This window comes from Blennius ocellaris (assembly GCF_963422515.1).
Source record: "Blennius ocellaris genome assembly, chromosome: 2".
Classification (NCBI taxonomy): domain Eukaryota; kingdom Metazoa; phylum Chordata; class Actinopteri; order Blenniiformes; family Blenniidae; genus Blennius; species Blennius ocellaris.
This window is the reverse complement of record NC_137651.1, coordinates 30,556,550-30,571,730: the sequence shown is the minus strand read 5'-3', so window position 1 is coordinate 30,571,730 and position 15,181 is coordinate 30,556,550. Positions and strand designations below refer to the sequence as shown.

At 44.2% G+C, this 15,181-nt stretch overlaps 2 protein-coding genes across 3 annotated transcripts; one reads left to right on the top strand and one right to left on the bottom strand.

The window, feature by feature from the left end:
* Positions 1-486: 486 nt before the first annotated feature.
* On the top strand, positions 487-3,779 carry aqp11 (aquaporin 11; the record flags this gene model as incomplete). Its single annotated transcript, XM_080511262.1, has 3 exons — positions 487-1,084; positions 2,142-2,258; positions 3,679-3,779. 3 exons carry the CDS (start codon positions 487-489, stop codon positions 3,777-3,779), a joined length of 816 nt encoding a protein of 271 aa, XP_080367388.1.
* A 2,956-nt stretch (positions 3,780-6,735) lies between these two features.
* Positions 6,736-15,142, bottom strand: clns1a (chloride channel, nucleotide-sensitive, 1A). Of its 2 annotated transcripts, none has more exons than XM_080515022.1 (7): positions 14,666-15,142; positions 12,302-12,486; positions 12,014-12,142; positions 10,918-11,028; positions 9,454-9,627; positions 9,166-9,232; positions 6,736-7,075 (listed from the first exon to the last, which is right to left on the bottom strand). In XM_080515022.1, coding segments are annotated over exons 1-7 (786 nt in total). In that variant the 5' UTR covers positions 14,785-15,142; the 3' UTR covers positions 6,736-7,074. The 2 variants fall into 2 exon arrangements, with proteins under 2 accessions (XP_080371148.1, XP_080371149.1); XM_080515023.1 differs by having other exon boundaries at positions 12,350-12,486.
* Between the last annotated feature and the right edge of the window lie 39 nt (positions 15,143-15,181).

Genomic DNA, 15,181 nt, shown 5'->3' with positions numbered 1-15,181 from the left:
GTGATATCTGCACTGGACCGGCTTTTTTTTCTTCCCTTTGAAAAGAGGCACATTCATATTCCTGTCCATTCATCCTCCTGATTCTGAGTTGATATGTTGTGTGGTTTAGGTGACGGTTGCGTTATTTTTCTCCAATTGTTGTTCCTTCAACCTCTGTTATTTTCTATCACAGTAATGGTTATTGATGGGGAGGGTTTCATATCTAATGGAGTCTGGTTTCATGCACTATATTCCTATTTTGTGCAAAGAAAGAAAGAAAGAAAGAAAGACAGAAAGAAAGAAAGAAAGAAAGAAAGAATGCGTCCATCCATCCATCCATCCACCAGCAGTGGAGGGGAAGCTGCGGAGCGACTTCCGCACCACGTGACCGGCCTGCAGCTGATTGGCTCGCCGCTTGAAGCGCCGCATCCTCTCGGGCCAGAGCCGCCGCAGCTCCCCGGTGCAGAGTGAGCGGTACCCGGACGGACGGAGCTCGGAGCCGCCGTCATGATTTCGGACGTGGCGGTGTCTCTGTCGCTGCTCGCGGCGCTCGTGGCGCTGAGCGAGGCGTCCCGCACGCTGCTGTCCCGGGCCCTCGCGCACACCGGACTGTCGGCGTACGCGGCGGAGCTCGTGTCCACCTTCCAGCTGTGCTGCTGCACGCACGAGCTCAAGATGCTGTCCGAGGTGGGCGGGATCGAGCCGCGCCTCGCGCTCACCTTGACGTACGTGGCGTCAGTGGTGCACGGGCTCACCTTCCGCGGGGCCGTCGGGAACCCGTGCGGCGCGCTCGAGCACGCGTACCGCGCGCGCCTCTCGGGGGCGTGCGCCCTGCGGCGCATCGCGTGCCAGTTCGCCGCGGCGGCGGCGGCGCGCGCGGCCGTGCCGCTGGTGTGGGGCGTCGGGCTGTCGGGGCTCCACGCGCGGCACAAGCTGCTCGGCTTCCGGTGCGTCAGCCCCGTGCGCGCGCCCCTGCACGAGGCCGCCGCGGTGGAGCTCGCGTGCGCCTTCGCGGTGCAGACGGTCATCACGCACACGCGCGAGGTGGAGGAGAAGTACCGCGTGCACGCGGTGGCGGCGGTCATCGCCACGGTGGTTTATGCAGGTGACGTTTATTCCTCCACTTCAATCTGTCAGATTATAATCCGCTACTTTTGACATCCCTGCAGATTTTTACCTGCAAAGTTCATCTTTCTAATTCTTTTTTCTTTTCTTTGTGTTATTCTGTACTTTCTGTCAGTGGTGCGGATTTTAAAAAGATTCAGTTTCATCCACAGAAGTTTAAAAAAGCCTCAATATGAACAAACTGTTTTATTCTAATCTGTTTTATACTGTCATCAAGTAGTGTCAGACAAACCAATTTAATCTTGAGTGGCCTAGACTGGTAAAATACACCCATAATAACTTTTAAATTAAAATTTAAACGTTAACATTTTTCTTTGTTGATGAGAATATTGATATTCCTGCAAAAACTAAGCAATTAGTCCTGGAAATGACTACAATCGCGACATGAAGCCAATTTGAATGAAACCTGGTCCAAAATACAGTGAAATATCCTGAAAACTGTTGCATTCTGGGTGTTTCCACACTGACAATGTTTGTACTAAGCTGTTGAGACTCAGGGCCTGAGAAGACTCGCCAACATCAGGTTCAAGGTTCAAGGTGTTTTATTGCCATATCACCAGTAAAAGCAGGTTTCACAGTGAATGAAATTCTTATTTTGCCGTCTACCCTGGAGCCGACATACATAAATAAGTAAGTATATACGCAAAAAATTGAATAAAATAAAATAACAGCGCAATCCAAAAATATTAGTAAGAAATTATGTTATTATGTTTGATCTGCTCTACGGTCCATGACAATATTTCAGCTCTTTTCACTTCATTTAAGCTTCTTTTTACCGACTGTTGACTCATTTTAACTTCAGCAACTGCAACCAATGAAATTCTAGGCAGTTTTAAGAAAAAAATCACTTTTATGGACTTTTCTCTTTTCTGGTTAAAGTATGTTTATGGTCAAATAGCAATTTAACGAAACTCTGGATTTGCGCTTGTTGGCTGTAACGTGTGTGTGTGTGTGTGTGTGTGTGTGTGTGTGTGTGTGTGTGTGTGTGTGTGTGTGTGTGTGTGTGTGTGTGTGTGTGTGTGTGTGTTGCTCTGCAGGCGGCAGTGTGACGGGAGCCGTGTTCAACCCAGCGCTGGCGTTCTCCACTCAGTTCCCCTGCAGCGGTCACTCCTTCCTGGACTACTGCCTGGTCTACTGGCTCGGCCCGCTGATGGGTGAGAAACACCTTTTTAAAAATCCGATTTCCTTTTGTGTTTCACCTTTCGCTGGAACCTGGATATTAAAACATATTTCAGGACTTCAATAACACAAATGTTATTGAAAGTCATTTAAAAAAGCCTTTCTACTTCATTTAATGCAGCCTAATGAGAATAATGACAATAATTCTGCCACTGTAAGTTTTTGTGATGGTTAAAAAACATAGAACTAATATAAAGTATGTGCCTGCTGCCGGCTGGTCTCCCTCCATTTTATGTTTTTCACTTAAAATCCCACCTGCATTAACGCTTCGTGAGTCGTTAACAAGTCATACCACACTATTCCCAAATCTATTGCACGTTTTGACGACAGGAACCTTCTCAAAACAAGAGAAAACTGTCCTTAAACATCAGAAACCTGATTTAAAACGACCCTAAAACAAGAGAAAACTATCCTTAAACATCAGAAACCTGACTTAAAACTACCCTAAAACAAGAGAAAAACTGTTTTTAAACATCAGAAAACTGAGTTAAAACTACACTAAAACAAGAAAAAACTCTTTAAACATCAGAAAACTTACTTAAAACTACCCTAAAACAAGAAAAAACTCTTTAAACATCAGAAAACTGAGTTAAAACTACCCTAAAACATGAAAAAACTCGTTAAACATCAGAAAACTTACTTAAAACTACCCTAAAACATGAAAAAAAACTCTTTAAACATCAGAAAACTGAGTTAAAACTACCCTAAAACAAGAAAAAACTCTTTAAACATCAGAAAACTTACTTAAAACTACCCTAAAACATGAAATAACTATTTAAACATCAGAAAACTTACTTAAAACTACCCTAAAACAAGAGAAAAACTGTTTTTAAACATCAGAAAACTTACTTAAAACTACCCTAAAACAAGAGAAAAACTGTTTTTAAACATCAGAAAACTTACTTAAAACTACCCTAAAACAAGAAAAAACTCTTTAAACATCAGAAAACTGAGTTAAAACTACCTTAAAACATGAAAAAACTCTTTAAACATCAGAAAACGTACTTAAAACTACCTAAAACAAAAGAAATCTCCCCCAAAACTCAAAAACAGCAGAAAACTCAAAAATTCTATTGTGTGCCAGTATCCTATTTTTGACTATATATCTGATGTGGAGCTGCTGTGATGACCAAATGTCCCCATGTGGGATTAATAGTCTGATCTAATCTCATCAAAAACTCTCCAAAACACCAGAAAACCCCGTAATAAACAACAGGAAACTCCAAATAAAATAAAAATAAAAGTCCCTAAGAACAGCAGGAAGCTCTCGCCGTGATCAGTTGATGGAATAATAAACATTGTAGGAAGTTTTAGAGAGAATGTGAAGAAAACGCTCATCAAGATGTTGGTTTCCTGGTCCTGGTCCTGGTCCTGGTCCTGGTCCTGGTCCTGCAGGTATGATGATCTCGGCGCTGCTGTCTGATAAAGTGACGGCTGCCCTGCAGAGGACGTCTTCGTCTCCTCGTCTCCCCGGCGACTCCAAGAAGAAAGCCTGAGCGGCGTCACGCCGGCTGCTTCCAACAGACTGCTACACTCTAAAAACTCACCTCGTTGTGTACTTTTTACTGAAGAGCTCAACCTGAACGGGATTTTTTTTTTTAAAACAAACAAATGGTGAAAAGCACAGTGAAGAAACTCAGTCTTGAGCAGCTCACCGGCAGATTAGAGGGAATTGATTCAACACTAAAGCTCCGCTCAATCTGGTGAAGATCGCCAGTTCACGTTTGCGGGACACAACCGAACTTTTAGTAACAGGAAGTCACGACTGTGCCGCGTTGAACAGAGTTTTAACGAAGCCAGCCTCCGATCTGCTGGACACACAGAAGCTATGGAATGACATTAGCGTCACAACCCTGAGTGAAGAAGAACCTGCTCAGAAAGCTTTGATCTATTCTGCCATCTATTGGGCTGAGAAAATGTCTTTGATGTTTGCAGAGATCCGCACACAGACACAATAGTGGTGTTTTTCACTGGGTTCTGTGGTTTGCTCTCCCGCAGACCTCCAGGGGCTCTCCGAAATAAACTGGCTTTTACTAGATTATAACAGATTTGCATTAAAAAAAATGTGTGTGTGTTTAAAAATCTATTGGAATAAACATAAACATCTAGTAAAAAACATGAAATCCAACAATACTCACTGGTGTCATGTTCAGCTAGCTGCTAGCGCATCGCTCTTCTTAACGATGGGATAATTTTGAGGAAAGAAAAACTCTATCTGAGCAAACTAATCTATTCTAATCTAGCTCAAGAGATATATTTTTATTTTCGCAACTATCCACATACAGACACAATCATCACGACACGACATGCAATTTTATAATGGCAAAAAAAAAAAAAAACTCACTGGAATCCAGGCCAAACAACAAAACTTTGATTCCGGTATCGATTCTAGCGGCGACCTGATTGTATAGAAGCAGCCAATCAGAACGACTCAGAGCAAGGCTGCGATTGGCCGGTTTGTGGAGCACGTGAGTGCGGAGAGCAAATAACCAAGCCCGGTGAAAAACACCAGGATTGTTCCTGTATGTGGAGCTTGGCAAATATAACAATACATATTTTTGAATGCGGGATAGATTTTGTTTGCTCAGATCAAGTTTGACTTGATGGACTTTTTTCTTTTTTTGTGTGCTCAAAATGTCACACTTGTCACTCAGGGTTGTGGCACTAATGTGATTCCATACAGGCTGAACTTCTGCAAAACCGTGCCGAAACGATTTGTCTCGTGTGCTTCGGCACACGAGACAAAATAATCCTTTATTTTATGTAGTATATTGTGTGTAGTATGTAGATTTGTTTGCTCAGATGACATTTTTCTGTTCTCAGGTTTGTGGCACTATTATGTAATTCCATAAGGAAACACACAAGGAATGTTTGCCCAATTTTTTTTTACATTTTATTTGTTCCACACACTATAAAATCAAACGACATCACAAAGTGCTGAAGAGTAAAAAAAAAAAAAAAAAAACTTTGTAAAATTAATTACATTTGTAGCAGCAATAAGAAACACTGCGCCGAGGTTACTTTGATGTGAAAACGCTTTGATGTGAAAGCACTTTTCAGTTACGATATTTGGAAATAGTCCCGTCAGTTCAGCACTTTTTTTTAACCACTTTCATGTTTTTCCATCTTTCGTCGTTAAGCTGTAGTTTGCATGTTACCAGCCGCTGATCGTTTTCCTTCAGGTCGTACAGAGGCGGTACGTTTCTTCGCCGAGCAGCACAGGTTTAACTGGTGCCTTTTTCTTATTGTCACTGCACAATAAAATAACCACCTCCGTGGATTATTGATTCTCTCGTCTTTTCTGGTTACAATTCTACAAGTTTTAATCAACACAGGAAAAACTCCCCTGATGCACATCCACAATAAAAAATGGGATTAGAAACTTGTAACTCGAGACTTCCGGTGTTGACGATGTCGTGAAACGCACTGCTTCTGTAGCCAGCTAAACTTGCTTTACCTGGACGTTAGCGCTGCGAAGAAGAGAGTTGCTTTCGGCAAAGTCGAAGAAGCCCCAATATTTTTTTATTTTGAATTATCAATTCATTTTACAAGCTCCTTTTTTATTTTTATTAGTTGATTTTACTTACTTTTTAACTTTTCTTATCTTTTTGATGTAGCCAATGTTTTAGCTCAATTTCTTTTATTTTCATTTCATTTCATTCAGATTTCAGAATCTTTTAATTATTAAAAAGAAAAATCATTTTTGACAGGGCCAGCAGTGCTAGTAGTGCAAAGTGATCTACCCACTACAAAAATGCAAAACATTTATTTTCAAATATATTGAGGATTCTTTATATGTACAATGTAGAATGATGTACCTTGCAAAACCGTATGAGCCAATATTGTGCAACACGACATAATTAACTATGAACATTTTTTGTAATTACCCGAGTTTACTTTGATGACTTGCACTGACTTGAATCAGCCAGGGACGCAGAGTCCGGACAGTGACTGCCGACGACCTCAAGCACACTTCCAAATGTCCATCAGTCATGGTGGAACGGTCCTTGTTCTTAATTATCTTCATGTGAGAAAACGCCGACTCGCATGAATAAGCGGAGCCGAAAACGCACTTCGAAAATGACATTGTGGAAAAAAAAAAGTCCACGTCTTCGTCTTCTTCACTTGGTCCGGCTCCTCCACTCATGTTTGACGACCAAAGCTTTCTCTAGTTTAAAAGAAAAAAAGCGAGGGCTTCAAATTTGCAATAACTTGCTTGACTAGCTTGTTAGCTTCGCCACACTTAGCGTCGTTGTTTGCGCGGTGACCTGAAGGTCAGAAAAATTCAAAAAGCAAGTGGGTTGTTTTTCCTGCATGAAAGAATTTATTTTGTAACCTGTCAAACTGCTTCCAATACAGTTATATATATATAAAAAAAAAGAAATCTAACTCAGTCTGAATCACTTATTATAAACAAGTTTGTTTTTTTAAAAACTGGACATTACACCAAAAACTGGTACAAAAACTATTAATTTATTGACAAATTTCATACAAAGACCACTCTCCAGGACAAAATCTTTATTAAACTGACTCGGGTAAAAAACAAAACAGAAACTAGTGTGGGTTGTTTGTTTGTTTGTTTTGTCTTTTTCAAGCTGGGTCCGAGCGTTCGGCTGCATCTGAGAACGCTGACTCAGCACATTTCACTGTCGATCTGAGCTGGAGGCGTAACGTAGGAAGCTAGAAGACGGCGGTTCAACGGGGCAACTGAATGTGTCTGAAAATACAAAATGAAGGAAGTGCTGCAGTCGTCTCCGATCCCACGACGCAACACGGGAGTTTTGACGTCAGTCTGCAGACACGAGAGGATTTCACTAAGATAAAAGTCATTCACAAAGCATTCTAAGCCCTAAGAGTCTTTCCTAAAGGTGGGAAACCACCAAAAGTAGTGAGGAGGACTTTTAAGAAGACTAAGAGTCTCTTGGACAAGATGACGGAAAGACAAAGAGGTTTCAAGGTGTGAAAAAAGTGAATATTTATACAGGGGTTAAGTTCTCTGCCGTTAAGGGAAAGTGACACTAGCGGAGAGGACCTTCATCGTGCATCACGCTGTGGGGAAGCAGCGATTATTCACTTCTCAAAACTCGTCTCCCGACACCACGGCGTCTGAATATTCCAGTAATGAGCTCCAACCCAAGTTTATTGGCCGTTTTAGTGTCGCTCAGCTTGAAATGTTGCAGGAAAACCAGTCCGTTGTCCTCGTCAGGCAGGTTGTCCTCATTAAGGTGTGTTAACAGTTAAATATGTGTCCATTGTCCTCATTAAGGTGTGTTAACAGTTAAATCTGTGTCCATTGTCCTCGTCAGGCAGGTTGTCCTCATTAAGGTGTGTTAACAGTTAAAGATGTGTCCATTGTCCTCATTAAGGTGTGTTAACAGTTAAAGATGTGTCCATTGTCCTCATTAAGGAGTGTTAACAGTTAAATATGTGTCCGTTGTCCTCGTCAGGCAGGTTGTCCTCATTAAGGTGTGTTAACAGTTAAATATGTGTCCATTGTCCTCGTCAGGCAGGTTGTCCTCAGTAAGGTGTGTTAACAGTTAAATATGTCCGTTGTCCTCGTCAGGGAGGTTGTCCTCAGTAAGGTGTGTTAACAGTTAAATGTGTCCGTTGTCCTCGTCAGGCAGGTTGTCCTCATTAAGGAGTGTTAACAGTTAAATATGTGTCCATTGTCCTTGTCAGGCAGGTTGTCCTCATTAAGGTGTGTTAACAGTTAAAGATGTGTCCATTGTCCTCATTAAGGTGTGTTAACAGTTAAATATGTCTGTTGTCCTCGTCAGGCAGGTTGTCCTCATTAAGGTGTGTTAACAGTTAAATATGTGTACATTGTCCTCATTAAGGTGTGTTAACAGTTAAATATGTCCATTGTCCTCGTCAGGCAGGTTGTCCTCAGTAAGGTGTGTTAACAGTTAAATGTGTCCGTTGTCCTCGTCAGGCAGGTTGTCCTCAGTAAGGTGTGTTAACAGTTAAATGTGTCCGTTGTCCTCGTCAGGCAGGTTGTCCTCATTAAGGAGTGTTAACAGTTAAATATGTGTCCATTGTCCTTGTCAGGCAGGTTGTCCTCATTAAGGAGTGTTAACAGTTAAATGTGTGTCCGTTGTCCTCATTAAGGTGTGTTAACAGTTAAACATGTGTCCATTGTCCTCGTCAGGCAGGTTGTCCTCATCAAGGTGTGTTAACAGTTAAACATGTGTCCATTGTCCTCATCAAGGTGTGTTAACAGTTAAACATGTGTCCATTGTCCTCATTAAGGTGTGTTAACAGTTAAACATGTGTCCATTGTCCTCATTAAGGTGTGTTAACAGTTAAACATGTGTCCATTGTCCTCATTAAGGTGTGTTAACAGTTAAACATGTGTCCATTGTCCTCATTAAGGTGTGTTAACAGTTAAACATGTGTCCATTGTCCTCATCAAGGTGTGTTAACAGTTAAACATGTGTCCATTGTCCTCATCAAGGTGTGTTAACAGTTAAACATGTGTCCATTGTCCTCATTAAGGTGTGTTAACAGTTAAACATGTGTCCATTGTCCTCATTAAGGTGTGTTAACAGTTAAACATGTGTCCATTGTCCTCATCAAGGTGTGTTAACAGTTAAACATGTGTCCATTGTCCTCATCAAGGTGTGTTAACAGTTAAACATGTGTCCATTGTCCTCATCAAGGTGTGTTAACAGTTAAACATGTGTCCATTGTCCTCATCAAGGTGTGTTAACAGTTAAACATGTGTCCATTGTCCTCATCAAGGTGTGTTAACAGTTAAACATGTGTCCATTGTCCTCATTAAGGTGTGTTAACAGTTAAGTTAGATTTCATGCCATGCTTTGATAAAGTTTTCTGAAATGTTGACATTAACGGTGCAACTTCTCTGTCGAGTGTTTGACGTACCAGTGTTCCACGTCTGCGTCGTCAAACTGCCCAGTCTCCAGCCCGGTGGACTCCACCTCCATACCATCTGTCAACAACAACAACAACACATTTAGAAAACGTATCTGGAACTAATCCTCTTCCAACCGGACGTCACACGCTCACTGATGCTTCTTCTTATTACAACACGTGTGTTTGTGGGTCGTTTCTCTGAGAGAATGTTGTGTTTTGGTTTGAAGGAAATCTTGGCAACGCCTTGGACAATGTGCGAGAACGACGGTGTTGATTATTTGGTTAAACGACTCGAACCTTCGAAGTCGTCCTTGGCGTCCTCGGTGCGGACTCCCGCCATGCGGTACTGCTGGGCCACGGACTGCGCCAGCATCCCCTCCAGCCGCTGCAGCGTGGCCTGGCCCTCCTGCGTCAGCGCCGACAGGCCCTCGTCACAGGTGTAGAAGGTGGGAACCTCGACGTGGCCGTGTTCTGAGGGAGCGGCGTGGCGACAAGGACGGCGGTCAGCAGGGGGACCAAGACCTCGGCAAGCAGCCTCCGTGATGGTCGTCAGGGCAACGTGATTATAGAGCATCTTCCTCCTCCAACATCAGATTATAGAGCATCTTCCTCCTCCAGCATCCAGATTAGAGAGCATCTTCCTCCTCTAACATCCAGATTATAGAGCATCTTCCTCCTCTAACATCCAGATTATAGAGCATCTTCCTCCTCTAACATCAGATTATAGAGCATCTTCCTCCTCTAACATCAGATTATAGAGCATCTTCCTCCTCTAACATCCAGATTATAGAGCATCCTCCTCCTCTAACATCAGATTATAGAGCATCTCCCTCCTCTAACATCAGATTATAGAGCATCTTCCTCCTCTAACATCCAGATTATAGAGCATCTTCCTCCTCTAACATCCAGATTATAGAGCATCTTCCTCCTCTAACATCAGATTATAGAGCATCTTCCTCCTCTAACATCAGATTGTAGAGCATCTCCCTCCTCTAACATCCAGATTATAGAGCATGTCCCTCCTTTAACATCAGATTATAGAGCATCTCCCCCTTTAACATCAGATTATAGAGCATCTTCCTCCTCTAACATCCAGATTATAGAGCATCTTCCTCCTCTAACATCCAGATTATAGAGCATCTTCCTCCTCTAACATCAGATTATAGAGCATATTCCTCCTCTAACATCAGATTATAGAGCATCTTCCTCCTCTAACATCCAGATTATAGAGCATCTTCCTCCTCTAACATCCAGATTATAGAGCATCTTCCTCCTCTAACATCAGATTATAGAGCATCTTCCTCCTCTAACATCAGATTATAGAGCATCTTCCTCCTCTAACATCAGATTATAGAGCATCTTCCTCCTTTAACATCAGATTATAGAGCATCTCCCCCCTTTAACATCAGATTATAGAGTATCTTCCTCCTCTAACACCAAATTATAGAGCATCTTCCCCCTCTAACAGATTATAGAGCATCTTCCCCCTCTAACAGATTATAGAGCATCTAACCCCTCTAACAGATTATAGAGCATCTTCCTCCACTAACTGATGTAACTCCAGAGGAGTTTACAAGGAATCGGTCACGAGATGTTTCAATGTCTCACCTGCTTCTGAATCCCGGCGACCGGAGCAGGAAAACAAACAAGAGACCAGAGAAGAAGTGAGTCAACGCTCCACATTCTAAATAGAGATAATCTGAAAAGCAGGCCGGTCTGGGCTGAAATCAGTGACGTCGTTCCACGCGCCCTCGTCCTCACCGGCCTCCTCCACGTCGTACTCGTCTCCCTCGAAGTCGTTGTCGGAGTCGTCGTCCTCCGGGTCGGGATGCAGTGCCTGGCACTCGCACATGGCCGAGAACATGGAGTCCACTGCACACAACAAACCTCCGGTCAACACACATCTACCGGGTGGCGGATCACAACAGGACACATTCACTGTTAAACTGCTGGAGAGGAAAGCCTACCTTCAGACAGACTGACTGAGGTACAGACAGACTGAGAGGTACAGAGACAGACTGAGGTACAGACAGACAGAGGTACAGAGACAGACAGAGGTACAGACAGACTGAGGTACAGACAGACTGAGGTACAGACCGACAGACAGACTGAGGTACAGACAGACAGAGAGGTACAGACCGACTGAGGTACAGACTGACAGATAGGGAGGTACAGACGGACTGAGGTACAGACTGACAGATAGGGAGGTACAGACAGACAGATAGGGAGGTACAGACAGACAGATAGGGAGGTACAGACAGACAGATAGGGAGGTACAGACAGACAGATAGGGAGGTACAGACAGACAGATAGGGAGGTACAGACAGACAGATAGGGAGGTACAGACAGACAGATAGGGAGGTACAGACAGACAGATAGGGAGGTACAGACAGACAGATAGGGAGGTCCAGACAGACAGACAGAGGTCCAGACAGACAGACAGAGGTCCAGACAGACAGACTGAGGTACAGACAGACAGACAGAGGTACAGACAGACAGACAGACAGACGACTCTCCACACGCACAGACAAACAGTTTTGCTCCAATAAAACCCAGAGATGAGATCAAACGTCTCCCCACTTGCAGAATAACAATCAACATATTTCTCCCATGAACGTGTCGTGTCTTTGGACCAGCAGGTGGCAGTGTTGCTCAAGCTGAAGGCACTGGCTGCACCTCAGCTGGTCCTGGCCCAAAGGTTGATGGTTTGATTCCCATCTCCTCTTGCCCATGTGACTGGCTCAGTGAGACTCTGAGCATCAAGCTCCTTTAACGTCGACATGAGAGAGAAGCCTGCTGAAACGCTAACAAAGGGCCGTGTGTGTGTGTGTGTGTGTGTGTGTGTGTGTTGACGCACATGAAGCTTTGTCACTGGGCACAAATCGAATCTCTGTGATCGCTCCTTCATCATCGTCATCTTCACCGCCACTGTCACTGCAGCCTTCATCATCCTCTGGTTTCTCCACCATTTCTGCTTCGTTCTCACCTGACGGCAACAAACAAAACCACACACACACACACACGCGTTACAAAACAAGACAAAATGTTCCTGTGAAATTACAAACGTGGTCAGCTGATGCAACGCCTGTGAGAAAATCATGAGAATCCTCATGTTTCGACATCGAATGACTATTTCTTAATTCACCAGCAGTCCTGGTCGTGAGGGCTGCGTGGTGACGGAGCGTGTCCTCACCGCTGAGCTTGCCATTGACCATGACGTACAGGTGCTCTTGTGGGTAGGCGCTCACGTCTCTGGAGATGGCGTGCAGGCCGATGGACGGGTACTCCAGGCAGAAGCCCAGCCCGGAGCCGTCGAACCACGACAGCTTCCTACGGAGGAAAAACAAAGTGAAAGGCCAATTCACAATTAGGTTTGAGGGAGAACAAAACACCAACATGCTTCACTAAAGGAGGCTCTAAAGGAAGCATCCGTGTTTCCTAGGCTAAAGGAAGCTCTAAAGGAAGCATGCGTGTTTCCTAGGCTAAAGGAGGTTCTACAGGAAGCATCAGTGTTTCCTAGGCTAAAGGAGGTTCTAAAGGAAGCATCAGTGTTTCCTAGGCTAAAGGAAGCTCTAAAGGAAGCATCAGAGTTTCCTAGGCTAAAGGAGGTTCTAAAGGAAGCATCAGTGTTTCCTAGGCTAAAGGAGGTTCTAAAGGAAGCATCAGTGTTTCCTAGGCTAAAGGAAGCTCTAAAGGAAGCATCAGTGTTTCCTAGGCTAAAGGAGGTTATAAAGGAAGCATCAGTGTTTCCTAGGCTAAAGGAGGTTATAAAGGAAGCATCAGTGTTTCCTAGGCTAAAGGAGGTTCTAAAGGAAGCATCAGTGTTTCCTAGGCTAAAGGAGGTTCTAAAGGAAGCATCAGTGTTTCCTAGGCTAAAGGAGGTTATAAAGGAAGCATCAGTGTTTCCTAGGCTAAAGGAAGCTCTAAAGGAAACATCAGAGTTTCCTAGGCTAAAGGAGGTTCTAAAGGAAGCATCAGTGTTTCCTAGGCTAAAGGAGGTTCTAAAGGAAGCATCAGTGTTTCCTAGGCTAAAGGAGGTTCTAAAGGAAGCATCAGTGTTTCCTAGGCTAAAGGAGGTTCTAAAGGAAGCATCAGTGTTTCCTAGGCTAAAGGAGGCTCTAAAGGAAGCATCAGTGTTTCCTAGGCTAAAGGAGGTTCTAAAGGAAGCATCAGTGTTTCCTAGGCTAAAGGAGGTTATAAAGGAAGCATCAGTGTTTCCTAGGCTAAAGGAGGTTCTAAAGGAAGCATCAGTGTTTCCTAGGCTAAAGGAGGTTATAAAGGAAGCATCAGTGTTTCCTAGGCTAAAGGAGGTTCTAAAGGAAGCATCAGTGTTTCCTAGGCTAAAGGGGGTTCTAAAGGAAGCATCAGTGTTTCCTAGGCTAAAGGAGGTTCTACAGGAAGCATCAGTGTTTCCTAGGCTAAAGGAGGTTCTAAAGGAAGCATCAGTGTTTCCTAGGCTAAAGGAGGTTCTAAAGGAAGCATCAGTGTTTCCTAGGCTAAAGGAGGTTCTAAAGGAAGCATCAGAGTTTCCTAGGCTAAAGGAGGTTCTAAAGGAAGCATCAGTGTTCCCTAGGCTAAAGGAGGTTCTAAAGGAAGCATCAGTGTTTCCTAGGCTAAAGGAGGTTCTACAGGAAGCATCGGTGTTTCCTAGGCTAAAGGAGGTTCTACAGGAAGCATCAGTGTTTCCTAGGCTAAAGGAGGTTCTAAAGGAAGCATCAAGCCTCCTTTTCTTTGCCACTTGAGAATTCAAACAGTCTTTATCATGGCCGCTACACCAAACACTTCCTGGGTTCAGTGGAAGTCGATAGATAAAGGAGGTCGAAGGGACAATTGGGACGTACCCTTGGGTAAACGCATGCCGTCAGGAATGGCGAGTTATTTTCTGTTCTTTCAGGAAAACAGTTTGTTTGTTTGTTTGTTTGTACCAATGAAGAATTGGAGCTCCTCCTAAATGCCACAGTTGAATATAAACCAAAATAAAGCACAACAACAAGCAGCTCTCACTGGATCCATTCTCATCACAACAGTCAAACTTAAAATACGTAGCAAACTGACATAAATCTCCGTCTGTCTTTTGCTTTTATTTCATACTTTCTGGACAAACTGAACACTAAAGAGTTGTGATACACGCAATGCTTCCCTCTCACCAGGTGATCTCACCTGGCTGTGGCTGAAGGCCAGAACAGACTTAAGTTTCTGCTTTAGTTTCCCGACTTTTCATTTTTAAATTGTTAAGATTACTTTTTGCCATCAGATTTGCTTGTAATTGTTTGTTGTTGTTTGCTAGTTCCTAACAAATGACATTAAAATAAGTTTAAACTGATGCAAGTCAAGACTTTTAAAGACAGAAAATGTGCACTTGGTGTGTAAAAAGTCCACAGATTGAAAGACAATCAATCAATTAAAAAAAAAAAATAAGTGATTTCAGAGCATGTGGCTGAATTGGTTGGTGATGTAAAAGAAGGTGGAGCGCAGTGAACGCCACCGGGCCTCCGCGTGCAGCACTTACGTTTCAGCGACGTACAGCGTGCCGCAGCCCAGCTTCTGGCCGTCCATCACCGCCGTGGTCTCGGCTTGCTCGTGTCGCACGCCCTCGGTGGGAGGGTGGAGGTTTTTCAGCAGAACCATGGTCCCTGGAGGTCCGGGGTTCAGGGTAGGGAGTGGGGGGGGGGCAGCTTGGGGGAGACGGCGGCAGCGGCGGGAGCACGAGAGGAGACACACACACACAAAAGCCCGCCGCTGTCAACACGACGCTGGGCGGGCTGCTGCTGCGCGAGGCGAGGCGAGGCGGTGCTAATTTCCTCCCCGGGGAGAAGTCCTCGGTGGACTGGGGGGAACTTGCGGACCGCGTTCCGTGCTGCTCCCACCGGGTTCCAGAGCCGCTTCAGAGCCTCCGGGAACCGAAGTCGAATCGGAGAAAACTGCGAAGGTAGCAGGACGCAGCAGACACGACCCCGCGCGCACACGTCAAGACGAAAAATATCGCGGCGGCACGTACCGTGCGTCGAGAGGTCACGTGACCATG

Excerpts from the sequence above, each read along its gene's own strand:
- clns1a (XM_080515022.1), bottom strand. The coding sequence starts at position 14,784 with ATGGTTCTGCTGAAAAACCTCCACCCTCCCACCGAGGGCGTGCGACAC. Across the intron at positions 12,487-14,665 it reads ACGCTGTACGTCGCTGAAAC|GAAGCTGTCGTGGTTCGACG; the intron begins GTAAGTGCTGCA and ends TTTCCTCCGTAG. Across the intron at positions 9,628-10,917 it reads GTACGACGTGGAGGAGGCCG|AACACGGCCACGTCGAGGTT; the intron begins GTGAGGACGAGG and ends CCGCTCCCTCAG.